This window comes from Petromyzon marinus, chromosome 7 (assembly GCF_048934315.1).
Source record: "Petromyzon marinus isolate PM22_M1 ecotype Great Lakes invasive population chromosome 7, UKy_Petmar_22M1.pri1.0, whole genome shotgun sequence".
NCBI lineage: Eukaryota > Metazoa > Chordata > Hyperoartia > Petromyzontiformes > Petromyzontidae > Petromyzon > Petromyzon marinus.
In genome coordinates this window covers 7,185,617-7,197,892 of record NC_133673.1, presented here as the reverse complement: position 1 = coordinate 7,197,892, position 12,276 = coordinate 7,185,617, and the positions used below count along the sequence as shown (strand labels likewise).

The 12,276-nt window shown below is 43.7% G+C and overlaps 1 protein-coding gene across 12 annotated transcripts in view; it reads left to right on the top strand.

Moving 5' to 3' along the window:
- The first annotated feature begins 527 nt into the window (after window positions 1–527).
- The window catches only part of PPFIA2 (PPFI scaffold protein A2), a 351,275-nt gene continuing 339,526 nt past the window's right edge, over window positions 528–12,276 (top strand). For 7 of the 12 annotated variants that reach the window (XM_076065293.1, XM_076065299.1, XM_076065297.1 and 4 more), the window contains exon 1: window positions 528–1,122. In XM_076065293.1, the coding sequence (XP_075921408.1) occupies window positions 889–1,122 (234 nt within the window). In that variant the 5' untranslated portion in view covers window positions 528–888. The remainder of the gene's footprint in view (window positions 1,123–12,276) is intronic. The other 5 variants (XM_076065298.1, XM_076065302.1, XM_076065296.1 and 2 more) reach the window with 2 other exon arrangements.

The following is a 12,276-nucleotide window of genomic DNA, read 5'->3' as shown; positions in this document are numbered from 1 at the left end:
TCGCGAAGTAGGATTCGCGGCAAAAGGGCGGGGCAGGGGGTTGCGGATGACAGCGGGAGGGGCGGAGTAGAAAAACATGGGGGGGGGGGGGCAAATCCCCTGACTTTAAAAGGCGTGGCCAGCGAGTACAGGGCGCGTAGCTAATGAGAAAAAGGGCGGGGTTAGGATTGCAGAGGGTGGAGGCGGGGGGGAATCTGGTAAGTGGCTTTGGGCCGTATTCAAGCACGAGGTCGGTTAAAAGGGGGGGGGGGGGCTTTGGTGACTGTAGCAACGAGGCGTGGCTAACGGGCAAGAGGTGGGGCTAGGTCGTGTAAGGGGCGGGGCTATAAAATGGGTTCGAGGCACCAGGTAAGGGGGGGAGTGGCTGTACATAGCAGGGGCGGGGCTACGTGGCGCTAGGGGGAGGGACTATAGACGCAGGAATTTGCACCCAGGTAACGGGGCGTGGCCTCTAAGTGCTAGGGGCGGAGTTAGTAATAAGGGGCGGGGCTAAGGGCGCTAGAGGGGCGGGGTCGGATCCAATAAGGGGCGGGGTCATACAGCCTAGGGGCGGGGCCCCCGGGAGTCCCGAGCGGAGCGCTCAGCTTTGGCAGCAGAGAGGAGAGCAGAAAGGCGAGAGGAGGAACGCCGGGAGACAACAAGAAGACACAACACAGGGGACAGCACAGGAAGAGCTTCTATTGTAGTGACAGTACTCCAGAGGATTCGAGGAGGAGGCAGAGGCACCCGCCGGCGAGGGGAGTTGATGCAGCTCATCATACGACCTCATCCCGGAGGAGCGGCACACACCTAAGACCCCACGCGCGGGGACTAACACGAGACGCGGGCGGCACCGCGAGACGCTGACAGCCGGGGGGTGGGTCGGCCAGCTCCCTGCACGGCCCGACCATGATGTGCGAGGTGATGCCGACCATCAGCGAGGACGCGGCGAGCTCGACCCGCACCTCGCAGGACGACGCGAGCTTCGAGCGCCTCATGGTGGGCATGCTGGACGAGCGCGACCGCCTGCTCGACGCGCTGCGGGACGCGCAGGAGACGATCGCCCACACGCAGTCGCGCCTTCACGACGTGTGCCACGACCGCGACTCGCTGCAGCGACAGCTCAACTCGGCCCTGCCGCAGGTGAGAGGGGTTGAGGAAGGGAGGGAGGAGAAGGCGGCGGCTGCAGCAGCAGCATGAGGCTGCTAGATGGAGCGGCGGCCACCGGCACGCTGCGGAAATCCATGCCGGGTTTTGGCGGGCACCCGAGCCGCTCCGCCGGATCGCGTGCGCGTGTTTTTTTGTGTTGCCCCTCCTGGATTGGCCGGTGCCCTCGTCACGTGGCGCCGCGCGGCCAATCGCGAGCGGCGAAACGGAAGCGCGGCCGTTTTGGCGAAGGGGTGACGTGATGCTTTCGGAGAGCCCGGTCGCCGGGAAAACCCGGAGCCGGCTTCAATGAGCACGTCCAACGTCATTGACATCCACGCACGTGTGTGTGTTCATGGTGGGGAGCGGTGGTGCAGCGGTTAGCGCGCGGCGCGATGAACCCGGCGAGCCAGGTTCGATTCCCGCTCACGGCCAACACCACAGTGACGATTATCGGAGCCGGTCCTGGGCCTCCCCTAAGTCGACTCAGCCTCAAATTAGTACCTGGCGCGGTGTGTGGTAAACATCGCCAATGGGGAGACAAAGGCGGTCGGGCGTGGTGCTCGCCACCCACCACCTCGTGTAACCGTGCCTGCCTTTATAGGTGCTAGCTAACAGCACTTGCCCCTACAGTCTGTTACAGGCTACACGGGGGATCTTTGTCTTTGTTGTGCGTTTCGGCGCACGTGCGCTTCGACAGTTGACGTTGGTCAATTAAATGCGTCGCGTAGAATTAAATCGTAGAATTAAATCGTCGGACCTTGAAAGTGAAACGTTTCAGTGTGGTGTTCATTATTCCGATCGACAAAAAAAACCAAGTCGAAGTGATTTCCTGCTTCGGAGTGCAGTGCTTCCTCCAGCGTTCACAGCTCTTGAGCCACACAAATGCAATATTTCACATGGCGAGGGCGAGTCTCGCCGTAGGGCAACCACTGCTGATTTCTCCTAACAATCGGTACCAATTTTATCTAGTCAACACCCCGCACCCTTCCATTGCGGCGAGCAACTCTCAACATGCTGGGTCTTGTGGTCGTGGTTTTAGTCTCCAATGGGCCATGCAATTGTCCCACACGCACAGATCGTTGTGGATCCCGAGGTGCATGCATAGATGCCGATTATGGCCATTGAGGGGCCACTGCTGCTGGGAATCATTGACAAAAAAAATGGTAAACGAATAAAGACACGGATTCCATTATTAATAAAGATGCGGTCCGTTGGTGGTTGTAAGACTAGTGGTGCTTCAGGTGTCTGCGTTGTTTTACGGGGTCAGCAATAAATGTGGCAGAGCTGAGCTGTAATAATGATGTCATTTATCTCAATTTCAATGATTTAACTGGCAGAGCCCTCGCTGAGTGCCAAGACTTCTTTAAGAGGGTCCTGCTTTGGGATGTTTGTCCATCACTGCGACCCAGGGGGGTTTGGAGATTTATACATATTTGTGGCCCGCCAACCCTTTAATCTAAGGGCATGATTACAGGCAATATTCCATTACACCAACATTACCTGGGTTTTTTAAATCCGGATTTCAGTCACCTGTGATTAAAGCTGGTTACCTTGGTTAGCGAGATGATAGTCTCATCGCAGTCACCAACGACTGAACAAAATAACCGCCATCGTATTATAAATGTATGGTTTCCCTTATTTCGGCATACGTATCTTCTCCTTAGGCAAACATTTTTTTTGGTTTTATTGTCAGGTGATGAACACTGCTGTAACGGCATGAGAGAAGGTTCACTGTCTACTGTGGATAAAAGGCATTTGAAGGGTCCTTAGAAGTACTATAGTTGTGTGATGTCATCTTCTAGTGCTCGTTTTCTAACATGAGGTGATGCACTGCTTTCCACGATAGCTTTGAATGGATATTTCTTTGACCCGTGACAAGATGCTGACAGCACAATTGCAATATAATTGGTGAAAAAGACAAAAAAAGCATCATTTTTTTTCCTTCATATCAAAGTGAGAGCTCAATGAGAAATGTTTCTTTTATATGGGGGACCTTTGGTTTTTGTTATAGCGGAACTTCAATTTTCACGTTGACATGGGGGTTGGGGGGGTGTCCGTATCACGGATCCTGTTATCTGCGGCACACTCTGGAGGTTAATCACATTATCTGTGGAAATATTTCCGCACCAGCGCGATGTGCCATGCGTTACAGGAGGAGTTGGCTGCGTGACTCCGTTAACCCGCAAAAAAACACGCGGTTAACAGAGAAGGCATGGAAACGTGACTTGCAGCTCCATGCATCCGTGATACATTTGCAGATTGAAATGGACTAAATGCACCAGATGTGGGTCCATGTTAAGAGACGTTTAAAAATATATACATGGTCATCAAGTCGATGTAGATTCTGTTATGACCAGGTCAGGGCCTATTGAAATTACATACCATTCAAACAGAGACGTCTTATGTATCTGTGACCAGGTATTAATTGCTGCAAGAAACACATTTATCAGGCCCAAACAAGATGTACGTTTATTTGATCTCTTATGTAATCGGAGGTGTGGGGCAAAGACAGCAAACAAACCACAAAAAGCACATAAAGAAATTAGTTTTCAATCTAGATTTCAAATTGCAAAGCTCCAGTGGCTTCCTAATAAATATTAATTAATTAATCCGCAGTCTCTTTGTTGATGTTATATTTGTGTTGCTATATCAGTGAAGTAGTGGAAGCCCTTTGAGATAAGTTCCTATTGAAATGGGACTCAGGTCTTGATTTTCAGGTACCCTCAATTTTCTTCTAGGAGTGTTCTGACCAAGCCCACACAAATACATTGTTATAACCGTGGGCCATCGATGATACAATTGTTAAAGTTCAGTAATTGCTTCATTAAAAGATGAGAGCCCATTGATGTCCTATTTCCATTTTTCAATGTAAACCATTGTAACAGACAATGGACAATTGGGGACAGGGATTTAAAGGTATACTTGTATTGGTGTAGATTTTAGAATAAAGAAAATAATTATTTAAACTATTTAATTGATAATTTATGGGAAAAGTACCATTTATGTATGCCTATTCCGAATGGTTAACAAATACATGTGACATCAGTAAAATGAGTACCACCTGGTGGGAGAAAGTCAGCAGTGACTATTGTGTTCAGATTAACCTGGCACTGCAATTACATGTGGAACTTCCACTACTTGCATCAGTGCAGATGGGTACAGTATTGCTTAGTGCTTCTCAGAGCATTGAGAAAATTTTGGCTTTTTGGTTTGTGCAGAATTTGTTTGAATACGTTGTAATATTTGGAGTTTTGGAAATATTTTGTTTAAAACAGCAATTATTTGGCCATCCAATTTTTTTCTGGTTGTACCGGGTGTCAACCAACACGGTGTCCAACGTTTTGTCGACACGTATTTGAAGCTTCTACAGTTGCTTCTTCAGAACCTGAAGAGGGAACTGAAGTGTCTGAGATCTTTGTGGCACAACCTAAATGCACATCGGGAGAGCCTTGCAGTACAACCGAAGACATGCGCAGTGGTAGATATAGCATATTCTGTATTATGGAGCTTGCTTTAGAAATATACTATATATTCTTGGTTCTTTTGGTAAAGTCACGTAGAAGGGAAACAATACAATGATATATTTTTATTATTATATTATTTCCCTTCTATGTGACTTGACCGAAAGAACCAAGAATATGAATCCCTGTTTAACAAAACACCTTTATTATGAATAATATGAATCCCTGCAGTCACGAAAGCTTTAAATCAAAATAGAAATATACTGTTATTTTCAGGTAATGAATTTCAACATGGACACTTTTGCAATTTCATAATCAATACTAAAAACAGCAGACAGCACAACCCAAACAAGCAGTACAGATGGTAATTGATCATAAGTGTTCTCTGTTTTTGCTGAATGGTTATATTTTTGGTGTTGAGCACAGAGTGAGCTGTAATAGTAATGAATGGATTGGCCATGGAAAATTATGGTGTGTACTTAGCCACTCGGGTGGCGGCACGTTCAGTTTTGTATTCCTGGGGAAAATTACAATGGAACCTGCATCACAGTACTCTAATGATTAAAATGTCCCATGCAGATGTCTTTATGGAATTCCCAGTGAGCCCTCCAATTCTTCACAGATTACAGGCAGATAAATATTTATACTGATAATATAAATTTAAACAAACATGTGATTTGTATTTAAAATATATAGTGTGTGTGTATTTGGCTGTTTCTTTGTGACATTTGGATGTTGTGGGGTAACTTGTAATGTCATGTTGGTCATTGTTGCTATATTTGTTGACTTGCATGGTTAAATATAATTGCTCATTTATATATTTGGAAAGAGTTCATCGTGTATACAAAAATTTTAATGACAACACTTTTACAAAATTTCCAAAATGTAGAGTATTATTGCAGCACTGCTGTTATTGGTAATGTTGGCCCATGTGTCCCAAATTAGGTTTTGTTTTGGAAAATGGTGGTTGTTACACATTTGGAAATTAAACCACACTTTTTTCCCATATACTTTACGATTTAAAATGCTTGATGTACCAGCAGGTCAAGGCTCAAATCAAGATAAAATTCCTCCATCGGTGGTTTGGTGACCCAGAGGGAATAGTGCCATTTCGGGTTAATCTACCAGACAACTTGGCAGGTTTGAGAAAGTGAGAATGGTGTTTGAACTGCCTGGTCGATGAAATTGCTTGTATCCTTTTCATTACCTGTCAGGTTATTAGTAATTTGCAGAATATAACCAATAATTTCCTTAAAAGTATTGTTCTTATTTTTTATTTTCACAAAAGCAAAACGGGCTGAAATGTACGGTAACTTGCACAGTGGAAAGCTTTTTATGTAGTAAGTTATTTATAGCACACTAGGAGGGAGCTCATTTTACATCTTTATTACTGCATTAACCATAAGAGGAATGTCTTGTTTTGTGACTGGAAAAGTTGAAAAGGGAAAATTGTTCTGTTCTTCATTTATGGTCTCTCAGTGAATGCATACAGGAGCAGAGACGAGAACAAGAGAACAGGAAGGAAAGAAAAGAGAGGCTGAAAAGCACACGGCTGTAACCATGAAGGAAATCGTGAATTAGTGGAAAAAACCGAGAGGGAAAAGACAGTGGTGTAGAAAGTATCTCAAAGAAGCAGTAAAATTATTGCAAAACAACCATGACCATTCCCAAAAACCCAAAGCATGCTCGCAGATTTTCTCCAAGGCAGGCCACTTTTCAGTGATGACAACAGCAAAGTTGTTTCGTGCCAAAGTTATACATGGCATTGCTTGTTCCTGATTCACAGTCGGGAATAATTTGCGGTTGATGTGATCTGGCATAATTTAAAAAGAAAACACCCGCTGTTTGAAACATTTCTTTTCCCATGGTGGTTGGGTATTCGGGAGTGGGGAGGGGGGGGATTGAGTGGCTATGACAAATTGACACCGTGCCCGGCCAGTTCTGCTTGCCCACATCCGCAAACTTTCAACCAAAGCGTCAAAAATTGTGCTCACTTTTTCTAAGAACTTCATCGACAAGCATGTTGGGGCCATCTTCGTTACGCAGTGTGTGAACTGAAGCCCATGCGTCATCATCGATGTCACGCAGCACACGTTTTGATTAAGCGTGATTTGTTGCCATACCACTGCCCCGTGTGATTTGTCTTGCGGCCAACTAAGTAGGCATGAAAGCTCTGTTTAACAAACTTCTTTCAACTCCATGACTAAAGCACACCCTGTATCGGGAAACGGTTTTGAAGTCCAATCGTGGAATAGATGTATGAATGATAGAGGTGATTTTATTAAGGGTATTGAGTGCAGTATGTGGATATGTGCGAACACGTAATGAGCCACTTCCAATACCTATCAGCAGATCATTATTTGGGAAATGCCTTCTCTTTACATATAACTTGTGTGTGTATATATAACGTTTGTATATATAGGGTACATTTAACCATGCATGCCTATTTACTACTATAATGAGCCAAGAATGTCTGTGTCCCGCGTGTGACGTCACTCCACGTCGGCTAGCCCCCCTCATTAATAATCATGAACAGGTGATGTCCTCCACATGGATCCCCCCCTCATTAATAATCATGAGCGGGTGACATCACTTCACATGTAGCACTCCCCCCCCCTCATTAATAATCATGAGCGGGTGACATCACTCCACATGGAACAGCCCCCACATTAATAATCATGAAGAGGTGGTGTCTTCCCAATGGACACCCCCCCAACATTAATATTAATTAGTGGCTGACGTCACTCCATGGGGGGACGAAGCACCTCCTCCCCCCTCATCAGCGTCAATTTACAGCCCTCACTACAAAGGCAGAACCCTCACGTCACGCGATCTCCATAACGCTATTGAGACATCAAAGTAAAAAGGACGTCATGATGAACAAGGGATTATAACCTTTAAATTAAATAAGTTTGTGTAACTGCGCCCTTACAAATTGCACACGAATGGATGCAATGAATATATCACGTCGCGGTCTGTGCTTTTCGCTTGCAAGTTTCAGATTTACTGAAATACACCCGTTTTTGGACGGGCAAAAGGCGAGTGCTAAAATATATAGTATGTAGAACACAATACACACTTTACTCCGTATATGGTTCCGTTTTTGAACTTTACATGTATTACAAATAAAAGCAAATATAATTGTTTTGTAATTGTATCGCTTTCGTGACAACGCCTCCATTACATTTCTTCAAAACCTTCCTTTTTCGACCCAATTAAATGTATCAAGCATTGATTGGTCATCATTGCACAAGCAGCCTGTGAATTTCTGCATCAAAATCCTCGCTTGCTCATTTCCATTTGCGGTTAATGAAGTTGGCTTCAAAGTCTCATTCAATGCTTGCTGAGGATATTGCATTTACACCAACTCTATTGATGGGCACAAGTGCTTGCTACGGCATGCAAATGAATTGCAGTGAAGTGTGACCGCAGTTAAATGGGCTGTTGAAAGTCTGAGATAAATTGAACAATTATTCAAATAAAAAGCTAAACGCTTGACCCCCCCCATTTCCCAGTGTCTTCGTAAATAGAATTTGCATTCTTATTTTATGTATAACACTATACTTGAGAATAGCTTTTCCCCTTTTGTTCTGGCAACAAAACAGGTGTTCAGATGTTAAAACACCAAACTGAAGCCTTTTACAAGGAATCATGTCTGCATTAACCACAATACTTGTTTTCCTTAAAACCCTCTGCTGCTAGACCACTCAGATTGTATGGCTTACCAAAAATCCATAAAGAAGGGACATCCCTTCGTCCTATCGTCTCCACCATTGACTCACCCACCTACAAACTGGCCCGATTTCTGTCTGAGACCTTACAACCATTCGCTGGTAAGACCACCTCAGCTGTACTCAACTCAGCTCACTTGGTATCGTTAATTAAGGACATCTCACTATGTCCAGGTGATTTGCTCGTTAGTTTCGATGTGGTCTCTTTGTTTACCAAAGTTCCTGTGATTGACACCATTGCAATCATTGAAGATTTGGTTCAACAAGAACTGAATGCTGATGTACTGGCCCTGGTGAGACACTGCCTCACCAACACTTACTTCACCTGGAATGGAACATTCTGCAAACAAGTTGAAGGTACCCCAATGGGTTCTCCATTATCTCCAGTTGTAGCCAATGTTTTCATGGAAAAATTTGAGACAGATGCCATCCAGGCATCCACTCTACATCTGTCTTTGTGGAATAGGTACGTAGATGACACGTTTGTCATCTGGCCACATGGCCGACCAGCTCTGAACCAATTCCTCAACCACATCAATTCCATAAACCGAGCCATCAAATTCACCATGGAGGCGGAAAAGGGTGTCAAGTTACCATTCTTGGATGTTTTAATTGAAAAGAGACCAGATGGCTCAGTAGGACACTGTCTACAGGAAAGCCACCCATTCGGGGGCCTACCTAAAACCTGACTCCCACCACCATCCATCCCAGAATAATTCCCTCATCAAAACTCCACCATAGAGCTCTATGTATTTCCGACCGTCATCACCTAGCCAGTGAACTGGAACACGTACACCAAGCTCTCAAGATGAATGTATATTCAGACCACACAATCTGTAAAGCTATCACCCCAACCGTTGGGAAAGAACCATCTGAGGACCCAATAAAAAAACATCACCTTGCTATACATTCAGGGGTCACTAAAAAGATTTCCAAAATCATGAGCAAACACAAAATCCAGGTTTGATTTAACACAGTACATAAAATTTGTGATCTGATCCCATCTGTGAATGATGTGATCCCTGACATGCAATACCCCGGCATCTACAAACTAAGCTGTGTCTGCGGCAGTAATTACATTGGGGAAACAAAGCGACATGTCTCGGACCGTGTTCGTGAACATAAGGCAGATCTGAAACACAGTAGGACCAATACCTCGTCCGTGGCTGATCATTGTTTTAATGCGGTGGGCTCACACGAAATTGATTTCTCTAAGACGAAGGTACTTTGCAAGCCCACTGGCTATCAACAAAGATTTGTTCATGAAGACATCCATATATATATAGACACAGACACAATTTCAACCGAGAAGATGGGTACAAACTGAGTAATCATTGGAAGGACGTTATTAACCAGTTTAAGTCATAACTAGCTGCGATGTTTCCATCCTGCCTTTCGATGTTATTTTCGGCTCTCTGGTTTTACATTAACAGGTTAAATGTCTTTACATTAACAGGCTAAACGTCTCACTAACACAGCCACCATTGCTCGTTTTCTTCGATGTGGCGGTGGCTCTGCGATCTTACATTGACATGCTAATCTCTCACAATACAATGGCCACCTCCGCAGCTTCGTCGTCGTGGAGGTAGCTCTCCGATCTTACATTGACATGCAAATTTCTCACTTTAACATCACTAGCCCCGCCCACTTCGCTTATGACCCTTGGGCTACACCCATTTCAAACCTTTAAAACATCCGGCCTCAGCAGCTTACCCGCTATTTTTTTCTCCTGATGACGATTGCTTGTGTTGCGATCGAAACATCGTAATTTTTTGTTCTTTTTTTGTTATTTTCTTTGAACCTATCTACGTTACTTTACTGAAAGACCCAAGAAAATAAATTTAAAAACTCTGATAATATATGCATTGTCTTTGAAACTGATTCGTCCACAACAGAGACAGCTTTCTTTGGAGCCTCGTCTCAAATGGTGTTACACCAGAGGACGCCAAAAGGCGTCTTTTGTTTGCATTCTAACCACAAGTATTATGGTTAATGCAGACAAGATTCCTTGTAATATATTTCATTTTCGTGTTTTAACATCTAATAACACCTGTTTTGTTGTCAGAAAAAAGGGGAACATCTATTCTCGTATTATGGCACTGGCAAAGGAGGTCCCATGATCTAGCAACACTATACTTACAAGTGATGTATAAATTGAAGCGTAACAGACATGCTATTAAGGATTCTGCGCTGGTCCAATTGATCAATGCGTGCGCCTTATTTATTCTGCATAAGGTGGATGTCGTTCACTAAGCAGTGGCACTTTAATCATTTGTATTTGTCACATTGTGCTGTGCACTAACGAGTTGGGTGCTACTGCTGTGTAGAGACCATGTTTCCTCTGCCTGCTGGTATTGGACGCCCCTCGCAGTCCACGGTTATTTCATTCCCGCATGTGCACTGAATGGGATTGCCCCCCTTGTTGTGCAAATAAGAGGGCACTGTTCTAATTCACGTACCGCATTTATTATTTTTGGCATAAAGCATCCTGGTTTGTGACTGCAATTTTACAATTCATCATCAACATCATCATGATCATCATGAGCAGCCAGGCTTCATCCAGTGCTGGATGAAGCCTGGCTGCTCACATGGCCCTGTGATGCCACAATCCATCTCACTTGATGCACATTAAGCTGATCTCAATGCTCCTATCTCTGAGCTTGGTCATCTTTTGTTTTTTTTTCCTTTTGTGATTCTATCATCATTCGCATCAACTGATCGTGTCTGACAACACACATTAAACATGTTTTAAATGCATGTCTATCTATATAGAATGTAATACAGTCAGTAAATATGGTGTGAGCATATCAAATTCTGAACCATAAGAGTATTCACAAACTACTATTCGTGATAATCTAGACTGATGCTTGTGTTGCGCCCAAAATGTCGTGATTTAATTTATTGTATACCTACGTGACTTTTCTATTTTAAATATAGTCATACAAATTAATACATTTAAAAAACGTTGATGTGAACTATTCAGCTGACTGGCCTTAATCAACATGATTAACACATTAATTTTAACATAAAAGCTCGCCACATTCCTCATTACCACTGCCTTATAACAGAAAATAAATAATGGGTTGACATTTTGGGCAATGGCCCTTCTTCAGAACAACGAGAGGGCAGAGAGAGTTACCTCCAATGACGAATCTGTTAGCACAGTCCCTCCAACTCATGAATACAATTGAAAATTTGAAAAGCGTTGTATTTGTATGAATGTACTAATATTCACTTTCTTTTTCAATACTTGGACTGCCCATCGTGTGTGTTTTATATGAGGTGATTTAAAAGTATGTGGCCAAACAGGAGAGGTGCAACAAAAGAGGGTGCTTATGCCACTATAATACATTACTATGAGAGGGATGGCCATTTTTATAGCATATATTAACTGAGTAATGTTTACAATCTTTTTTAATCCTCTTGTATTCGAGAGTACTGAAATATGTAGAATTTTAAAACAAACCTACAAGAAACTTGAGCAAAAGAGTAGATAATCCTGAGTACTCTGGAGAAATATATACGAAAAATACAAGGATATTTGTAAACAACCCATATTCATCACTGGCTCCCAGCGCCTTCCACATGTTTCCACAGTTAAATAATCACTTGTGATATAAGACATGTGCTCAAAAATTGGTTTGTGCTGTGAACAAAATGCATGGCTGAGCAATGCAAAGTTCTCCAGGTGGGGATTAAAGACTTGACAAATCAGTGGACTTGATTGTGACCATGTAGAGTAATAACAGCTTCATCAAGCCCATTCATTGCTTTTTATATCAGACCACAGTCTTTTTGATGATCACTTTATATACAAGATCTGCTTTGTATGTGCCTACTGGATATGCCGCTGGTTTTTGAGCCACTGTTATTTTGAAATGCAATGATGCTGATTCTCAGTGGTACTGCATATCTCCTATGTGTTCATTAAATTTCCAGGGGTTCTCCACTGCCCT